At 44.7% G+C, this 21,893-nt stretch overlaps 1 protein-coding gene across 1 annotated transcript in view; it reads right to left on the reverse strand.

Annotated features, from left to right (window-relative positions):
- LOC126251607 (alanine aminotransferase 1-like) overlaps window positions 1–20,041 on the reverse strand; it is an 86,902-nt gene extending 66,861 nt beyond the window's left edge. The window contains exons 1-3 of the mRNA XM_049952143.1: window positions 19,304–20,041; window positions 352–441; window positions 80–188 (exon numbers count right to left, since the gene is read on the reverse strand). Coding sequence (XP_049808100.1) covers window positions 80–188; window positions 352–441; window positions 19,304–19,603 — 499 coding nt within the window. The 5' untranslated portion in view covers window positions 19,604–20,041. The remainder of the gene's footprint in view (window positions 1–79; window positions 189–351; window positions 442–19,303) is intronic.
- Between the last annotated feature and the right edge of the window lie 1,852 nt (window positions 20,042–21,893).

A 21,893-nucleotide genomic window follows, 5' to 3' on the forward strand; every position in this document is an offset into this window, starting at 1 on the left:
GAGCAGAAATCTGCAATGGATAAAATGCCATGGGCTACAGCAGCCAATCCAATTTATTCAGTCTTGAAGTAATACTAACCAACACTGCCACCTCTGCAACCAGCCAGAATTTCTTTTGCTCGGCACTTCACATCACTGGGATACTTAGGATCATCAAATAATACTGGATAAGAGACCAGAGAAAGCACCTGAAATAAATAATTCACTGAAAGGACAACATTATATATGTACACACACACACACACACACACACACACACACACACACACACACACCATATGTTCTGTATTACTGCACATGGTGATTCATTTTAAAATTTTCTTATGATTAACTCACAGCTACAAAACTCACCTGCCTAATAAATGTAATAGGCACCTGTCCCATGGCATGGCAGTCACCAATGTTAGCTTTAATAACTTCAGTAAATGGTTTCTTGACACCCTAGAGACACAGAAGCAAACAGAGGATACAATACGAACACAGAAGTTTCTTAAAATTTGAAAATTCTTAATTGCAAAGCACCCCACAGTCTTTATACAGTAGTTGTGCTTTCAAGCAGACAGACAAAATTATGAACATTCTACAATTTTGAGCATGAAAAATAAAACAAATGAAATAGTCACATAAGGTGGTGGTTAATAAGAATATTGCACAGTAGAACATCCATAAAATTGTTTTCAAAAGCTTTTTAACACAATCAGTAGTTTTATTGTGTCCTCCTGTAAAGGAGTTTCATCCCATACAGATGATGAGACAGTATCAACCTATGGAACAAGTGCAAGTTGCTGATATTCCTGTATTTCAAGAGGAGGGCAGTATGAGAAATATGCGAGAGAAGTTACAATGAAAATTTTGTTTTGGAATGTATTCAAGCATTCTCTTCCAGCACAAGTTGGTTTGAGGCTGTTTATTTATTACCCTCACTTGGGCTATCTGAGTTGTCCAATCTAAAGTTATGCCTACGATCTTTGGAATCGAGAAAGCTACAGATATTTGCTGATTGAGTGCACAGTCCATATTTGTAATCTTTTAATGTTAAATTGCTACTCACCGTATAGAGAAGACAATGAGTTGCACACAGGCACAACAGAAAGATTGCTAAACATTTAAGCTTTCACCTCAGCAATGTCATGTGGCTTCTATTGTGAAAACCTCATCATGACAGATTATCCGTCATCTTTCACCATAACGCACTATCCACCAAACAACAACGTGATTAGCCAACTGCTGGAAACACACCACCATCCAGCCAAACAAGCCAGTGCTGTGGTCCGTTTGATTATTCAGTTTATCTTAGACTGCATAACTTCCCGTGAGAAGTATAGTTATGTCATTTGGTGTCCAATCCAAATTAAAGCAACAAACTATTATTCCCCCTTCCTGCATCTAATTCGTTATATAATCAGGCAAACTGGTTGGCATTCTGGTCAATGGACAACCACGCCAAAGATGACACCAGGAAACCTATGAAATGGGATAGTGTTTGCCGAGTAGTCCCACGTCCACAATCTACGTGTACACAATGACAGACAGTACAGTGTGACACAGAGAAGACTGTCTACCACACTCTCTGCAGTGGAGGGCCATGGGAGGAATGGAAGCAGGACACTCACAAACTGATGCGGGCTTGTGGCTTAATGTGAATCGTTCTATTGTTTTTTGGTGTGGCAACAGTTTGTAAAGACTGGAACTATATCCCAAAGACCAGGCTGGGCTGATCACGTGTAACATCAGAAAGACAGAACAGTTATTTGGCTGTAAGGGCATGATGGTACCGCCGTAATACTGCACAGCAACTGGCATCTGACCTCGCTGCATCCACGGGACATGCTGTACCAAGGCAAATGGAGTACAGAAGGCTTCGGCGGAGTGGCCTTTATTGTTGGAGACCTGCCGTGTGTGTACCTCTGATGTGTTTTCAAAAAAGGTAATGTCTGGAGTGGAGTTGTCAACATGCTACCTGGACGGTCAAACAGTGGGCCAATGTTTTCTCACAGACGAGTTCTGATTTGGTCTGGACAGTGATTCTCAATGTATTCGCATCTGTATGGAATGTGGAACACGATTCTAGGACCCAACCGTTGTGGAAAGAGAGTGATATCGAGGATGAAACTTAATGGTGTGGGCATGGATTATGTTGACCACTAACACCTCTTCATGAAATTGTGCAGTTAAACAGGCAAGGTTTAACTGCTGTCAGGTATCATGACATGATCTTGGGACCTTATGTGCAGTTGTTGCGAGGTGCTGAGGTCCCATACTTTGTACTGCTGGACGATAATGCTTGACTTCATTGAGAACGCGTGGTTGATGTTTTCTTTGAAATGGATGATGTACCACACATAGTGTGGCTTGCTCACTCTCCCAGTCTGAATCTTATAGAGCACATCTAGGATGCACTAGGGACATGGGTTGCATCACGTCAGCATCCACCAACCTCTCTCTAATACTTAGCAGCTCTGCAAGAAGAATGGATGTTATTGTCTCAGCATATGATTGATGACATGATTCAGAGCAGGCTCCAGCATTCATTAGGCCTGTATTTCTGCCCGAGGTTGTCACTCCATACTGAATGCATTCACCAGTTGTCAGAATGTGTATGTAAGTCCTTTATGTGGGAAAAAATGAGAACATTTTTGTCTACTGTTACACATGTTGCAGTTATTTACATTCTGCATTCTTTATATTGTTTGCACTTTACTATCACCTGATTATACTGTTTTGTGGTAAAACATCAGCAATCTTGCAAAATTTCGGTTTGTCGCTTTAATTTTGGACACCAGTGTACATCACCACAACATCCACAAGGCACATATCAACAAACGACTGACTAAAATCAGATGGTGAATGCCTTGAATTCCACACAGAAGAACCAAGAGAGAATACAATGTCACATCACCGTTGGGGATTTGCAAGCAATGTCATCAGTGATGATGGCTGGAGGAATATTTTGTTAACAAATTAACCAGCAAATACACAAGAATTTTAATGCTTGTGGGTAGCAGATTGTATTTGAGAAATGCTGATGGGCATTGCTGCCATCTGTGCAAATACAGAGAGCCATATAACAACACCTCTAAGTGCCAACTGCTGGTTTATCTAGGTTAATTTTCGGCCATCAGATGCAACACACACATTCAGTTGTGTGTAACAGTCTGTAAGTAGAAATCAACATCACCTTCAACAGAAAATATCTTCTGGTAGCCCAGGAAATTTAGTGCTATCTGTTACATCATATAATCGCATAACAATTATATATTACACATTTCTGGAGACATACAGCAACTATTTGTTCAAATCTTCTAGTAGTTTTGTCAGCAGCTACTTTCTTCCTTACTTTCTGCATTTTTTAACAATATGGCATCAGATTTCTGTATTGTATGAATGTTACAGTATGTACACTTACTTTTTGAGTTGTAAAGCCCAGTACACTGTTCCAGATGGCGAGTGTTCATAGAGGATAGTAACATTAGAATTGCTCTATATACGTGTGATACGATTGCTCCAGTAAACTGTGAACATTAACAATCTCATGGATAGGATGGATGGTAATAAGGTTGTTTGTTGGTGACTTCATTGTCAACGGGAAAGTGTCATTGTGAAGCGACCACAGGATAACAGATTATTTATGGAATTGCTAACAGGACAATAATGACAGCTCACTTTAGAGGTGAGTGATTCTTTATTAAAGTGGATGGGTGGCAGAAACATTCCTGTAATGTTAATAGCAAGATGCTCGTCTCAGTCACATTAATGAAATATCTACATGTAACAATGCAAAATGATATGAAATGGAATTAGAAGCTATGGTCAGCTGTAGCAAAGAGAAATGACCAACTACAGTTCATTAGGAGACTTCTGAGAACGTGTAGCACGCCTGCAAAAGCGACTGATTACAGAAAACACGTGACATTCTCGGTTACTACTCGAGTGTGTGATACCCACCAAATTAGATTAAACAATGATCCCAAAGCAATTCAGAAGCGTGATTTTTTAAATTCAATTCATATGCATATAAATGCTTCATGAGCCAGACAGTAATTCCTAGGTAGCATAAGGCAACAATTTCAAAAAACTTGGTATTAAGTAAGTTTAGAGAACAAATTTTTCAGGGAGACCACCCAACCAGCGGTAATGCTCAACTGTTTCTCACAGGTACAGACAAAATAAGGGAGACTAGGGCTCATACCAAGGGATACAAGCAGTCAATTATCTCCTCTCTATTCATCAGCAGAAAAAGAAAGGGAAGGCTAGCAATGGTACAATTAAAATGGAGTTACTCACTGATGTAATTAACCATGCAGCACATACCCCAGGTAGTTCAAGTGGACATGCAGTGTCACAAGATTTGCCAATCCCTGGCCAATCGTACATTAATTTTTGCAGTCTATTTCACAGAGGTACCAGTAAAAGGTTCAGATGGTGCAGCAATTTTTGTGTGTGTGTGTGTGTGTGTGTGTGTGTGTGTGTGTGTGTGTGTGTGTGTGTGGTGGGGTTTTAGGGCACAAAACATCTAAGGTCATAAGCACCCAGCATAGGACCATAGAATGCTGGGACCACAAGGGTAAAAAAACCGTTGCGAGGTCCAATACAAAAAGGAAGAAAAAACAAACCTAAAACATCAAGATGTTACGGAAGAGTATCTAAAATACGCTGACAAGACACCAGAGTCACCAGGTAGAAATCAAATCTGTTGTGCCATTACTGCTATTTAAAAAACTTAAAACATGAGCCACAGCTCGCATATCATCTGCTAAAATGTCCTGCAAAGCGGGCAGCAGCCTGATCCTGAGACATAAGTGGCTAAAATAGGGGCAGAGGATCAGAAATGTTTGACTGTTAATTGCTGGCTACAGAAAGGACAGCTGGGTGCAGGGTCACCTCTCAACAAGTGGCGGTGACTAAAGTGGCAGTGCCCTATTCGCAACCGAGCTAACATGACTTCCTCACGGCAAGACGGCTGGGAAAAAGTCTACCAGGCTGTTGGGAGAGGTTTGACATCTCTGAGTTTGTTCCCATGAAGGGAGCACCAATGGTTATGCCAAAGTGAAGTGATATGCCAACAGAGAAAAGTACAAACATCTTACGAGGTAACAGAGTAAGAGGCGGGCCAACCGAGATGGACTCTGGCCTTGGCTGCAGCATCAGCAGCGTCATTCCCAGGCACATCGACATGGCCAGGAACCCACATGAACATCACTTGGGCTCCCCCATCCAGCAACAAATGGAGCCAGTCCTGGAGCCATCTAACAATTGGGTGGAGTGGATCGGGATCATTTAGACTCTAAAGGGCACTGAGGGAGTCAGAGCAGATCACACAGTGAGTGAGCTGGTGCCTCCGGACGTAGTGAACAGCCCGATAGAGGGCAAAAAGCTCTGCTGTACAAATTGTGCACTGGTCGAGAAGCCAGTATTGAAACTTATCAGCCCCGACGACAAAAGCACAGCCAACACCTTGGGTGGACATGGAACCATCAGTGTACAAAAATATGTGATCGGCAAGTTGTGAGCGAAGTTCGAGAAATTTGCAGCGATAGGTCGGCCTGGGAGTCGAATCCTTCGGGAATGAGCTGATGTCAAAATGAACACAAACCTGTGTCTGAAGCCAAGGTGGTGAAGGGCTCTCCCCCATTTGGAAAGTGGCAGGAAGTGTGAGCTGCAGCTGCTGAAGCAGGTGACGAAAGCGGACACCAGGAGGCCACAGAGAAGAAAAGTACATCTCGTACTGGCGGTCACGAATTTCATCAAAAAAAGGGTCAAAGGTTGGGTGGCCTGGCATGAAAGAAAGCCGACATGCACACCTACTGAGTAGGATATCGTGCCAGTATGACGGTGGTAGTTCACCAGCTTCTGCGTAGAAACTCTCAACTGGGCTAGTACAGAAGGCACCAGAGGCGAGACAGATCACCAACGGTGTAAGATAGACTGCCATGCAGAGGAGTAGACAACGCATCCATAATCCAACTTGAAGTGGACAAGAAATCGATAGAGCAGAGGACAGTCCGGTCAGCTCCCCAGGGACCGAGTGCAGCATGCAGCCAGGTAGGACACCTGGGGAGACCAACTGAGTTTCCTATCAAACGTAAGCCCTAAGAACTTCGTTGCATCCACAAACGGGAGAGCATTTTGGCCCAGTCGCAAGGACAGTGGAAGAAACGCCTCGTACCGCCAGAAGTTGACGCAAATGGATTTGGTAGCAGAAAAGTGAAAACCATTTGTGACACTCCACGAATAGAGATGGTCCAGACAACACTGAAGACAGCATTGCAAGAGACGAGTCCACTGGGAGCTGCAATAAATAACGAAGTCGTCAATGAAATGAGAGCCAGAAATGCCAGCTGGAAGGCAGTCCATAATGGGGTTGATGGCTATGACGAACAGGACGACACTCAGTACGGAGCCCTGAGGCATCCCATTCTCCTGTGGAAAGGTGTGGGATAAGGAGGAACCCACACATACCCGGAAAACTCAGTCTGTGAAAAATTTCTAGATGAAAGTGGGAAGATGACCACGAAGGATCCATGTACACATAGTACGTAGAATGCCTGTCTGCCAACAGGTATCATAGGCTTTCTCCAAATCAAAGGAAACGGGCACTGTTTGTCGCTTCTGCAGGAAATTATCCATGATGAATGTCAACAGGGTGACAAGATGATCAACCACTGAGTGGTGCTTTCGGAACCCACACTTAGCATTAGTGAGAAGATGGTGTGACTCAAGCCACCACACAAATTGACCATTGATCATGCGTTCCATCACCTTACAAATGCTGCTGGTAAGGTAAATTGGATGATAGCCGGAAGGAAGAGATTTATCTTTACCAGGCTTAGGTAGGGGAACAATAATAGCTTCACGCCAAAGTGTGGGAAATACACAGTCAGTCCACATACGGTTGTAGGTATCGAGGAAAAAGCATTTTCCCACAGGAGGAAGATTCTGCAGCATGAGGACGTGGATTGTGTCGGGCCCAGGAGCAGAAGACCTGGATGAGGAGAGAGCACGTTCGAGCTCCCTCATAGTAAAAGGAGTATTGTAGCATTCTCAATTCAAAGAGAGAAAAGGGATTGCACAAGCCTCCTCCACCTGTTTCCCAGGAAGAAGGGTTGTGGGTGGAGCTTGAAACCTCCGTAAAGTACTGGCCCAAAGCATTGGAAACACCGACAGGGTTGACTACGGCTTTTCCTGCCACAGTCAGACCAGGGATTGGGGAGTGGGCGGTAGTCACAGAAAGCTGGCGCAGGCCACCCCAAATTGGTCTTGCGGACGCAACTTGGTTTCTTGGAAACAGACCACAAGTAGACATTGTGATCGCAGGAGCAGCTGGAGGTCCGCCCTGTTAAGACTGAAGGCAACGGATATTCCACTGTAAAAGGGCCATAAAATTTAGAAACACGGGAGAATGAAGAAGAAACTCACCTCAACAGCCGCTTAGGGCGAGCTGTCGAGAGAGGACGGCCACTGGAATCCACAGGTGGAGTATCTTCATCCATCAACTCAGTGGGATCAACGGAGCTTCCCGGTGTTTGTCAGTTGAGAAGGACCAGTGAGTCTGAGAGGGGGAAGACTGTTTGCCTTTGGATGATTGTTTTGGCTTTTGGCGATTGGCAGAAGAGCCAGACAGCTGCGAACTCTATGTACGCAAGAAATCTTCCTGGGAATAATCCTTTTTGAATTGATGGTTCGCTGGCTGCATTGCAACTGTCTTCGCTGGTGAGGGCGAAGAACGGGTTATCAGAATCTACTGCCCGGGTAGCGGGAGACGGAGTGTCAGCTTGAAGGCGAGGAGACTTTACCACCATCGAACTGAACTAACTCACGAGTTTGTGTAGCCATGTTTTTCGTGGGACAGGGAGAGGCTAACACAGTGCTGTAGCTTGCAGACAAAGGGACATTCGGTTTATGGCTGGGCAAAAGGAAAAGATACCTTCTCTTTCATCTGTATCTCCTGAACAGCCCACTCATCTTGATAGACGGGACAAGAATGAGAAGAAGCAGCATGTTCTCCATGACAATTAATGCAGCAGGGGGAAGGAGGTGGACAGGCGACCTCGTGTGCATCCCTGCTACAAGTGACACATTTGGCCGCGTTTTTACATGACATGCTGGTATGATTGAACTGGTGGCATTTATAACACCTCAACTGATTGGGAATGTAAGGGCGCACAGAGATGACTTCATAGCCTGCCTTTATCTTGGTGTGAAGTGTTAACCGATCGAAAGTCAGGAATAATGTGCGAGTGGGCACCAAATCGGCAGCTTCCTTCTTCACAGCAGTAACACCCTGATCCAATACATAATTAGTTATTTCATCCTCCGTCAAGCTATCAAACAGCTGGGTGTAGACAACATTGCAGGACGAGTTAAGTGTCCTGTGAGCCTACACTTTAATAGGATATTCGTGGAGGGTTTGGGCCTTGAGTAGGTTCTGGGTCCGGAGAGCGCTATAAATTTCAGAAAGAAGCGTTCCATTGCGGAGACGAGACATTGACTTCACAGGGCCGGCGATGCCATCTACGCCTTTTTCAATAACAAAGGGTTTTACAGAAGCAAAAGCCTGGTTTTGTCTAAACGCGAGACTACAATACATTGAGGCGCAACAGGCAGGAGCATCATTCCACTAATGGGAAACACTCTCAGAAAGAAGGAAAATCAGTCATTGGGAAGAAGTCCCCCGTGATTGCCAACGTCTCCGATGGTGCGCTCCTTCCAGAAGGGGTCCTCCAAAGGGGAGGCCCCTGCCTCAGGTGATTGTCCACACCTTAGGTCACACATTCCGAATGACAGACGGAGGGACCAATCGGCAAAGGAGGAAAATAACAGCTCAGACAATCACCCGTCCCTGGGCCTGGGTTGTATCAGGGGGTACGTGCAGGCCCTACATGCCAAGCCATGTTAAATGCCTGAGTGGCTGTCAGGCACACACAGGGAGGAGAAGAAAAGATAAGAAGGAAAGGAAGCAAGAAAGGATAGTCTCAAACGCCACAGCAGAGGAAAAAGAGAGCAGAACAAGGAAAGAGGCGAAAGGGCAGCGCAGGGGACGGAGCGGCACGACGAAGAGGGCAGCGCACTGGACGGGGCGGCACGGGGGATAAGAGCAGCGCACTGGACGGGGCGGCACGGGGGAAAAGAGCAGCGCACTGGACGGGGCGGCACGGGGGAAAAGAGCAGCGCACTGGACGGGGCGGCACGGGGGATAAGAGCAGCGCACTGGACGGGGCGGCACGGGGGATAAGAGCAGCGCACTGGACGGGGCGGCACGGGGGATAAGAGCAGCGCACTGGACGGGGCGGCACGGGGGATAAGAGCAGCGCACTGGACGGGGCGGCACGGGGGATAAGAGCAGCGCACTGGACGGGGCGGCACGGGGGATAAGAGCAGCGCACTGGACGGGGCGGCACGGGGGATAAGAGCAGCGCACTGGACGGGGCGGCACGGGGGATAAGAGCAGCGCACTGGACGGGGCGGCACGGGGGATAAGAGCAGCGCACTGGACGGGGCGGCACGGGGGATAAGAGCAGCGCACTGGACGGGGCGGCACGGGGGATAAGAGCAGCGCACTGGACGGGGCGGCACGGGGGATAAGAGCAGCGCACTGGACGGGGCGGCACGGGGGATAAGAGCAGCGCACTGGACGGGGCGGCACGGGGGATAAGAGCAGCGCACTGGACGGGGCGGCACGGGGGATAAGAGCAGCGCACTGGACGGGGCGGCACGGGGGATAAGAGCAGCGCACTGGACGGGGCGGCACGGGGGATAAGAGCAGCGCACTGGACGGGGCGGCACGGGGGATAAGAGCAGCGCACTGGACGGGGCGGCACGGGGGATAAGAGCAGCGCACTGGACGGGGCGGCACGGGGGATAAGAGCAGCGCACTGGACGGGGCGGCACGGGGGATAAGAGCAGCGCACTGGACGGGGCGGCACGGGGGATAAGAGCAGCGCACTGGACGGGGCGGCACGGGGGATAAGAGCAGCGCACTGGACGGGGCGGCACGGGGGATAAGAGCAGCGCACTGGACGGGGCGGCACGGGGGATAAGAGCAGCGCACTGGACGGGGCGGCACGGGGGATAAGAGCAGCGCACTGGACGGGGCGGCACGGGGGATAAGAGCAGCGCACTGGACGGGGCGGCACGGGGGATAAGAGCAGCGCACTGGACGGGGCGGCACGGGGGATAAGAGCAGCGCACTGGACGGGGCGGCACGGGGGATAAGAGCAGCGCACTGGACGGGGCGGCACGGGGGATAAGAGCAGCGCACTGGACGGGGCGGCACGGGGGATAAGAGCAGCGCACTGGACGGGGCGGCACGGGGGATAAGAGCAGCGCACTGGACGGGGCGGCACGGGGGATAAGAGCAGCGCACTGGACGGGGCGGCACGGGGGATAAGAGCAGTGCACTGGACGGGGCGGCACGGGGGATAAGAGCAGCGCACTGGACGGGGCGGCACGGGGGATAAGAGCAGCGCACTGGACGGGGCGGCACGGGGGATAAGAGCAGCGCACTGGACGGGGCGGCACGGGGGATAAGAGCAGCGCACTGGACGGGGCGGCACGGGGGATAAGAGCAGCGCACTGGACGGGGCGGCACGGGGGATAAGAGCAGCGCACTGGACGGGGCGGCACGGGGGATAAGAGCAGCGCACTGGACGGGGCGGCACGGGGGATAAGAGCAGCGCACTGGACGGGGCGGCACGGGGGATAAGAGCAGCGCACTGGACGGGGCGGCACGGGGGATAAGAGCAGCGCACTGGACGGGGCGGCACGGGGGATAAGAGCAGCGCACTGGACGGGGCGGCACGGGGGATAAGAGCAGCGCACTGGACGGGGCGGCACGGGGGATAAGAGCAGCGCACTGGACGGGGCGGCACGGGGGATAAGAGCAGCGCACTGGACGGGGCGGCACGGGGGATAAGAGCAGCGCAGGGAACGAGCGACACGGGGGATAAGAGCAGCGCAGGGAACGAGCGACACGGGGGATAAGAGCAGCGCAGGGAACGAGCGACACGGGGGATAAGAGCAGCGCAGGGAACGAGCGACACGGGGGATAAGAGCAGCGCAGGGAACGAGCGACACGGGGGATAAGAGCAGCGCAGGGAACGAGCGACACGGGGGATAAGAGCAGCGCAGGGAACGAGCGACACGGGGGATAAGAGCAGCGCAGGGAACGAGCGACACGGGGGATAAGAGCAGTGCAGGGAACGAGCGACACGGGATAAGAGCAGTGCAGGGAATGAGCAATACAGGGAAAGGACAGTATAAGGAAAGAGCAGTACAACAGAAAGAGACCTACAAGTAAACCAACGCAAATGGACTTCAAGAGGCCATGAAGGCAGGAGACATGTCCCCAAAAGGGGGGGAAAAGGACAGAAGAAGAGACAAGCAGCACTGAAAGGGAAGCAGTGCTGTGAAGGGCTGGGGCCCCGTGGTCACCAAGCATTTACTCACCAAAGAGCGGTGAGCTCGTTGGTGTGTGTGAGTGTGTGTGTGTGAACATGTTATTCCTACGTTCGCTCGTTTCTTAACTATGGGATTCTTTTCTGGGGACCAAAGGCACAAAATAAGGATACTGAAAAGAGGCACAAGAATGACAGCTAAAAATAGACAGGGTTCACGTAAGGTCCTGTTTAATATTCTGGGTATCCTTCCTGTGCGAAGTGAGTACATCTGTCAAACTGTTGTGCGTGCCATGAAAAACTATTAGTTAAGTCAGCACGACTTTCGTTTCAAGGATCAGGCTACTACCTGTTCCCAAGTTGCAAACAAAAGCATTTCCATCTTTTCTGAAGTCTTCCAATATCTCTCTTCCTATCCAGCCAATACTACCGTCTAAATCTTTGTCATATAACTTTGTTAATAATTATTTCTTCCACTTGATTCCCACTTGTATTTATTACAATGTGTGTAGTTTTGTAAAGACTTTTCATTATCTCTATTAAGAGATAAGAATATCAACATTCAGACAATCTTGCAGGGCTATCACAGCTCACATGCTCAAAACCCTGCTCAAGGTTGAAGAAGGTCATACGGGTCTCTATATATTAAATTCTCTTTGTTTTTCTATAACATTCCCAGTAAAAAAACACACAGTGCATGAACAACCTGAGGTGAATCCATTTTGTTGTTCACAAATTACAGCTTCAGTAATATTTGTCAAGTGGTTATTTATTCAGTTATTTATTATCATTGAGTAGAGTTTTGTGTTCCATGCTTAGAGAAGGCAGCCATTAGTCGTCAGTATTTTACTGATAGTTGTACAGCTAATTATAGAACAGAAGCCAGTCTGGATTAACATTTACCAAGGGGAAAAAATAAAACAAACAAACTGAAGTGCACAATAATTTGTCCAAGGAGAGGAAAAAGATTACTAAAATATATCTACACTCCTGGAAATTGAAATAAGAACACCGTGAATTCATTGTCCCAGGAAGGGGAAACTTTATTGACACATTCCTGGGGTCAGATACATCACATGATCACACTGACAGAACCACAGGCACATAGACACAGGCAACAGAGCATGCACAATGTCGGCACTAGTACAGTGTATATCCACCTTTCGCAGCAATGCAGGCTGCTATTCTCCCATGGAGACGATCGTAGAGATGCTGGATGTAGTCCTGTGGAACGGCTTGCCATGCCATTTCCACCTGGCGCCTCAGTTGGACCAGCGTTCTTGCTGGACGTGCAGACCGCGTGAGACGACGCTTCATCCAGTCCCAAACATGCTCAATGGGGGACAGATCCGGAGATCTTGCTGGCCAGGGTAGTTGACTTACACCTTCTAGAGCACGTTGGGTGGCACGGGATACATGTGGACGTGCATTGTCCTGTTGGAACAGCAAGTTCCCTTGCCGGTCTAGGAATGGTAGAACGATGGGTTCGATGACGGTTTGGATGTACCGTGCACTATTCAGTGTCCCCTCGACGATCACCAGTGGTGTACGGCCAGTGTAGGAGATCGCTCCCCACACCATGATGCCGGGTGTTGGCCCTGTGTGCCTCGGTCGTATGCAGTCCTGATTGTGGCGCTCACCTGCACGGCGCCAAACACGCATACGACCATCATTGGCACCAAGGCAGAAGCGACTCTCATCGCTGAAGATGACACGTCTCCATTCGTCCCTCCATTCACGCCTGTCGCGACACCACTGGAGGCGGGCTGCACGATGTTGGGGCGTGAGCGGAAGACGGCCTAACGGTGTGCAGGACCGTAGCGCAGCTTCATGGAGACGGTTGCGAATGGTCCTCGCCGATACCCCAGGAGCAACAGTGTCCCTAATTTGCTGGGAAGTGGCGGTGCGGTCCCCTACGGCACTGCGTAGGATCCTACGGTCTTGGCGTGCATCCGTGCGTCGTCGCTGCGGTCCGGTCCCCTGGTCGACGGGCACGTGCACCTTCCGCCGACCACTGGCGACAACATCGATGTACTGTGGAGACCTCACGCCCCACGTGTTGAGCAATTCGGCGGTACGTCCACCCGGCCTCCCGCATGCCCACTATACGCCCTCGCTCAAAGTCCGTCAACTGCACATACGGTTCACGTCCACGCTGTCGCGGCATGCTACCAGTGTTAAAGACTGCGATGGAGCTCCGTATGCCACGGCAAACTGGCTGACACTGACGGCGGCGGTGCACAAATGCTGCGCAGCTAGTGCCATTCGACGGCCAACACCGCGTTTCCTGGTGTGTCCGCTGTGCCGTGCGTGTGATCATTGCTTGTACAGCCCTCTCGCAGTGTCCGGAGCAAGTATGGTGGGTCTGACACACCGGTGTCAATGTGTTCTTTTTTCCATTTCCAGGAGTGTATTTAAAATGCAGTTCAAACATATTTCATAAGTAATGTGTACTACAAAATTAAAGCTTATTTAATAACAAAGGTGCAGCAACAACAATTTGTCACATTACAATGTGTGAGCACAATTTAATGCTTTTGCAAGCACTGTGTAAAGGGAGGACAAGGAGACATGTTCACACAGTCACCAGTGGGGAGCCTTTCATTTTTGTCGTATTATATAACAAATCCTGTGTCACAGTGAAATGTAACTTGGAGGAATGAATAAATAAATCACCAACAAATCCCATGTAAGATAATCTACACAAAGCAAACGAAACCTACATTCCCTAGGAGAAGCTGTCACTGTAAAAGACATTAGATAAGTCAGACCATATGCCAAAGTTTTTCTTAGTATGAGGGTACTGAACTGTTTCTTGTTGGGAAAATTAGTTCACTGACAAACACAAATAGCTAACAATTTTGTTCAAGATGCAGACAAAAAAATCTAAGTCCTAAAAAAATGAAGTGTATAATACCTTAAAGCATAAATAGATAATGACGAACAAATGATTGAAAACATCAATTGGTGCAGATTTGTAGCTACCTTTCTGAGAGTCAACGATTCCAGCACGAGCACTGGGTGTCAGATTATGAATGTAAACCATTCCAAAGCTGGTCTGCGAATGACGGGGCAGAATCCCCCAAGGAAACGTGCTGGGCCCAACACTGTTCTTAAAAAATATTTATGATTTTGCCCGCAGAATCAAACACGATGGAATGGTTCTGTCTGTCGCTGACAATAGCAATCTAGTCAATTACAGATCACCAAATATAATGAGGGATAAAGCTGAAGAAAAACTTTTCGATGTTTGCAGGTGGATTGAAAAGAACAAAATTAAGTCTTCCCAGTGGGGGGAGGGGGGGGGGAGAAGAAGAAGAAGAAGAAGAAGAAGAAGAAGAAGAAGAGTATTAGTTTTCATATAGGCAGGCAGTCACTCAGTAACAACATTCTGCAAGATAAAGATGAAATTGCAGAATGTTTATCTAGAATGAAACTTTCAGGGATAAATGGTGATTTACAGATGAGGACTAAGCACCTTACTGTCTTTGATAGTGAATAGTTTTACCATGCTATGCACTTAAAATAATGACTTCAGTGTGTAGCAGCTCATGGAGTAGAACAACATAGTTTGTTTATGTCCGTCCATAATTACTTATGGCACAACTGTCTAGGGAACAAGTAAATATAATATACAAACAATCTTTAAAGGAAAAAAGGTGTATACTGATTATAACATGTAGTGGCGGGAGAACTGCCTGCTCTGATTGATCGAGTCTATGGTAATACTGACAGTTTTTCCATGAATATATTTTACTAGTACTGGTTTACATACAGAAAGACATTGATGACTACCCAACAGAGAGATCTCTACACGGACATGGAACCAAACTGATCCAGCCACCACTTACCATACATCTCAATGGAAAAAAGTGCTGTATAAAATTACAGAACAAAGTTCCACAAGGGATGAGAGACTATTTTTAAAATACATGCCTTCAGGCATATCCTAAAAACTTATCCATCAGAAAAGCTTTTTGATACTATCATGTATTACCTGAAACAAAATATAAATTACACTGATAACAATGCTAACAAAATAAGGAAACATGCTGCACAAGTAAAACCAACAATGTATATTGCTATGTATCTAACTTTCTACATTACATGCATTTGGCTTGACAACATTCATACAGTTCATGTTATCGATGAATGAATGGATAAATACACAAAAAATAAATATACAAACCTAAATAAAAGTAAATAAATGCCACAGTATAAATCAAGATTTCGATGACTAACACTACTATCAAAGCTGCAGACGAACGAGACACATGAATGATGTCTTTGCAGGATAAGACAACAATTTTAACAGAGACAACTAGAACTTCTAATTTTTACTTAAAATCTCCTGTTGTCAAAGACAATAATGTCCTGGAGAAATGGAAACTTTTGAATCATTCACAGTTAAGGATAGATTGTTATTTACCTTATAGCACAAATATTGAGCTGGAGATAGGCACAACAGAAAGACTGTCAAACAGGTAAGCTTTCAGCCAAAATGGCTTTTTTGCCAAGTGCTTACTTATTTTACAGTCTTTTTGTTGTATCTATCTGCAACTCAACATCTCCACTATATGATGAGTAGCAATCTACCCCTTTCATGAATTTGGATAAAAGTTATGTAGTGGATCCCTCTCACATTTTTTATCATAAATTAACAATATATGTACATAGTATGCTCAAAAATACTCGAGAGATTTGTCCATCATCTAACATACTTTTTCTGAATTCACTTTACAATTTGTTTTTTATGATTTAAAAGTCCATTAAATGTGCTAACATTTACATATGATGATGATGTAAATATCAGGTCAATGGGCTATATAACCCATATCATAACTATATTTTTACATATTGGATTCCCCCTTCCCCCATTCCTGTCCCCTCCCAAAATTTTGGTTGTGGTGCCAGACTTATCTGTAGCATGGCCTGAGGTCTAGGTTAGCTTGGAATGTGACAATCTGGTTTTGGTAACAAACTGATTGATAGCAGAGCCTAATGCTTACATCTGTGCCACACTGACAAATGCAGGGGGGGGGGGGCAATAAGTAATGTTTACTGGTCAATTCATTACCAGAAACTATATTTGGTACTCACATTCATTCATTCATTCATTCATTCATTCATTCATTGGCTTTATCAACTCCAATTATGACTATTCAACCTAACCTAGACCACGGGCTATGCTATAAATCTGTCACCAGAACCAAGATTTCATAGGTCCAATATCACACTGTAGCTGGTACACTTAGGTTCATAGTGATGTTTTGGTGTAGCAGAGCATCCTGATCAGGGCAGAGTCTGCATTATCAGTCCTCTTACTAAGAGCTCTAGTCATGCATTGGTGACCAGCCTTAGCTATGACTCAAATGTTGCAGGCTATAGAAAACAGAAATCTTGACTTAACCATTTCAAGCATAACAACCTTAAGTTATTTTTATGTAAAATAGTGCAAACTCTAATTGTGCTACATCCTGAGTAGCTATGTTTGTCAGTAGTGGTGTTTAATTCCCCACCTGGCCTTCTCAATCTAAGCTTTGATTAGTGCCACTGACCATTTCAAGCAAATTCTGGAACGTTTCTTTGAATCGGCAACTGACAATCCCCTTCCTCATTCTTTAAGGTGATGAAGTAGGATTGTAGTTCAATATCTCCACCTTGCCATTTTTTTATTACTTTGCTATTTAATCATAAGAATGCCAAAACGACCCTGTAAACAAGATTATGGCCAATATCACACCCTGTAATACACCTAAGGTGTATATTGTACATAACGAAGAGGCTGATTCATTGTGTACTCTCCTAGTATTTCTTAGGCCTAAATGATGCTTTCTTTTCGTTAGAGAAGATGAAAACTTTACCAGCATCATCATAATCAAAGTCATCTCAGCAGCTCTAAGAAAATACTGAACTGCCAAACTGAATGCTTTTGTCAAATCACTGAAAAAGTCAGTTGATGTTTTGGCATTTAAATTTTGCACAATTTGATTTGTGAACTGAAAAATAGCATTCTGAGAGTCACTTTTGAAATCCATATTGAGACTTACTATTAAGTACCTTATTTCAGGGTAGGTATATTACTGTTCTTGCAGGCACAATCTTTGTTATTGCCCTCAAGGATGAAATCAGTTGTGAGACTTTGAAATAATTAATATCTGCCTTATCTCTCTTGAAAAGGGACCCCACAATACCATATTTTAGCTTGCCTGGAGATAGATACCATCATGATGAATCACATATGTGATAAAGATTTTAGTAATTTCAGTTATAAACACCTATATGTCAGTTTTCGTTTTTGAGAGATTTACTACATTAAGACTGTCTTGGGAAGAGCACCGAGAACACACAGTTGTGATCTGCAGATATGTGCTCACTGCTTCTTTTATGTAGCATATTGGTTTATCCCTGTAATTGTCTCTATTCATTTCTTAGCTATTGCCAGGGTTGATAAATACATCTGTTCATTGCTGAATTCCAATTTATTATTATTTTGCCATTCTTTTTAAAAAGTAAATGGCACATTCCATAAGTAATATTCTGGTTCTTAATTAACTGTTCCATATAGAGTTTTAATTTTATTATATGAACTGTGAATTATATTTTTTAAAACCACTTTCCTTAAAGTAGATTGCAATTTTTAAGAAACCCTGGCATTAACATAACAGTTCATTATTAGTTCGGCAACTATGATAAATGCAAGGTGTGGCACTCAGTAACTCTTCCTTCCAGAATAAATGCAGTGCACAACAAAATATTCTGAAGTGATTAGCAAGGAGGCATTGGACACAGACCAACATCAGTTCAATAAATGGCTACACAGATTTTTTTTTTTTTTAACTGCACAGATCAATTCTAAACATTGATTCTCTCTGTGTCTCATGAAAACAGTGGCACAGATTGCTACACCTCGCAGTAATTTATGTTCATATATAGGCCATCTCTCTATGATTATTTCTTAAAACATATCAATGAATTTGTGTATGGAAAAATTGTGTAACACAGAATAAATGATATTGGCAGTCACTGACATATGACATACTATGGTTACTTTTCATTTCTAAAGGCTTCATATCTCCTTAAAGTGAAGGTATGCAATATTGTTCCCTGGAGCGAGGAGAGGATAGGAGCGAGGGGGGATTACAGTCAGATATAGATGAGCTCTGTACATTAAAAATTACTTTTAACTTAAACTGTGTAGTATAAAAAATATGCGCTAAGATGTTTCAGTACAGCAGAGCTGAATTAAAAGCAAAAAATCTTAAATTTCAATCTAATTGTTACGAAATGTTAGCAGCCTACAGCTACTTCATAACACGGACGAAATGTGTGTACGCGGTTTCCTTCTTTAATGTTAGTTTCAAAACAAAAATTTACATCAACTACAGCACAAGAAATCCCGCAACATAAGGCCCTCAGCTTGTCACAATCTATCAACAAAAGTATATTTTACGCAACCCCCAAAAAAACTCCACTATAAATCTATGCGATTTTTTCCTTCTCTTCATCACATTTGTATTAACGTGGTGGTGACGTTTAACGTGCCTTATTCCATCTGTGTACATAAACAATCCTCGATGGTGTCCCTATCATTTCAAGATACTCCCTGATTACAGAAAACTACGACTTTCAAGTTACAATAGAAACTTCGTATCTCATATGATAAGTATCTACGCAAAATTTCCTCTCATAACTTTATAAACATGGAGTAACATTTTCGGCACGCCCACATCAGTGTGAGCAATGATTTACATAATTCCTATGCAACTTCCTTCCCGTTTATATATCATTTACGACGCACTGAAGTTAAGTTAGCCTATACTACAAATCCGTGACGATTACAGAGAATAACAGAACACAGGCAGCAAACATGTATACTCCAAGCAGCTAAATGTGAGCTGTCAACTTACCTTTTCCAGTTCCTTTTCGATTTCCGATGCACGAATAACAAGTGGCCCTCTAACAGCATATTGCATTTCTTTTATGCATGGATTTAATGTTTCTAGCGTCACACATCGTTTAGATTTCGCGCACTTGTTGGAATCGTCGCCGCCCAAGCTGTTGACTGTCGCCATGGTGCGAGGAAAATGAGGTGAAATTGCTCCGGTATCTCTAAATAGTACGACCGGTCTGTTTGCACATTCATTTAGTGGGATAACGTTGCGCGCGATAAGGTACCGCACAGAAAGCAACAGATTGCTTCCAGCCATGGTTGTGCTTATAATGTTAACGCAATGTCACTAATTTCAATCTCCAAGGTTAAGAATTATAACTATATGTGGCAGAAAGGAAGCCGTGCCTAACCTCAACAGATGTATAGCGCGTATAGGGGATCACGTCACTCAACAGATAAATCAGTCTGAAATATTGGGAAATTTACTGATTACTGTTGGATCACTTAAATACAAAATACAGATAAGCAAGCACTGCAATCTATCTTCAATCACCATTAATGCGCGGGTATATTTTTTCGAGATGTCACTTCACCCATATTACAGGTAATTGATCTTACACCCGTAAAAACAGTGCGAGAACCAAATTCCCAAATTTATGGCTGAGGACACATCCGGACATGTCAAAGTCCGCACTTGATAACCTTTCTGGCAATGTGCCATCTCCTGTCCTGCACAATACTATACTACGTACGAACACCACTGAAATAAAATCACAGAATAAACTTAAGACTTCCGCGTGTGGTATGAAGCAGAACAAGTCGGTAATTCAGAAGTCGGCAGTTCAGAAATTTCGGAAATGGATGAAATGTATGAGAAAATTTTGTAATGTGTCTTTACAGTTTGTACTATATCCTAAAGGAGTTTAGCCATATTTCACAAGGGTACGAGAAAGTGCATTTCCTGGTGCAATATGTTTTTATTCTGTTAATATGCAAGTTGCTGTTTGTAGCCGTAAGTACGTTAGAGTACACGAGACGAGTTTACGCTTCGATAGGGAGTGGGGACACAGGTTACTTTTTAAACCTATCATTATTTACTATTTAGAATAAGAGCGCATGCTGTACGATTATGAAGCTCGCAGGCCTATTTCTTTAGATTCAAAGAATGCGCCAACTTTTGGCCTACGACATCGGTATTACTTTTCAGTAAACCAGTAATACAACATTTCATTAATGTACGAATGTTTCTGCTGTGTTTGAGTAAATAAAATTATTTAGCTCCTATGAAGAAACATAATAGCACAACTCCAGCTTTTTTTCTGTTTTCACAGATGGGAACAAAAGAGTTACGTTGAATAAATGCTGTATGCCTGTAGCTATTTTTGTATTTTCCATACAATTAAGGTCAGCGATAATTGATTTGATGTGCCTAGTCCACTAGGGAGGTCATAGAATTCGAATATTTCGTCCTATGAATTATAAGCGTGTAGTGTGAAGGAGACGGTCGTAGGATCTGGATACTTTGTCGTGTGAATTATAAGCGTGTATGAAAAATATTCCGACATAACGGGCTACAGAGATGCACAGTCACAATGATACTTCTCTACAGACTCGAGTCAGCCAGTTGTCGAGGATATAATTTTCACTACGACACGGACTACGCCAATCATTCCTTAAGGTTGTATGATAGAGCCACTGCTTTCTTCATCCCACATTGATCCGTTAAGAGCTGAACACCGGTGTAATTTTAAGTTTTTCACAGTCAGTGCTGTTATTTCTAACAAAAGTTATGCAATTTGTTCTTAGTCAGATTTATCATGGCAGAAATTTAGCTGCTCACGCTGCTTGTTGGCTCTACGCAGAGCTGGCGTTAGGATTTTCGGGCGCCCGGTAAGCTTTCTTGGGCTCCTCCACAAAATTTTCATTTTAAACTTTTTTTTTGATAAAATAGCAAAATTTTATGCAACAAATTTTGAACAACGCCGTTTTTAAGAAAAAATTTTAATGCTCGCAATTTGTATTAATTTGACAGGTGATAAAATTATACTGTCTTTTTAGCTTTTTTAGAAGCGACTCTCATAATCTCAGTGTAACCTAAACAGCGAACTAACTCTTGACTACTGCGATCATATTAATCCAACAAGCCGTTCTTACCTCACTGTAGCTGTCAGACCTTTCTTAACTTCTGTGAAAAGACATTATTTAAATGCACTTACGAAGAGCATTAAGGAGGCACAGGGGAACAAGTATCTCAGACCCAAAATTAATTGCACGAATCTATTTTAAGTGCAAAACTTCTTTCAAATCCTGCTTATTAACGTCTATACTGTGCAAAGACGCCATGTTTTATACACGTTCTGTTAACGTAACATCGTCTAGGCTTGTGTAGTTCCATAAGAAATGCGCCCATAATGTTGTTTACTGCAACATCCATTATAGTTAAAAGTCTCCTACAACTGTATATAGAATTCATTTGGTTTCAAACTATCTCTGGTCGCAGGTTTCAAAGCGTTTTTTTGCTTTCTGTTTCTCTGTGCCAAAGCTCAGTGTATTCAATCAGGTGATATTCCAATATTTTCTACCTCCTTTCAACTTTCTGTCTTTAT

The sequence above is a fragment of the Schistocerca nitens genome, chromosome 4, assembly GCF_023898315.1.
Source record: "Schistocerca nitens isolate TAMUIC-IGC-003100 chromosome 4, iqSchNite1.1, whole genome shotgun sequence".
NCBI lineage: Eukaryota > Metazoa > Arthropoda > Insecta > Orthoptera > Acrididae > Schistocerca > Schistocerca nitens.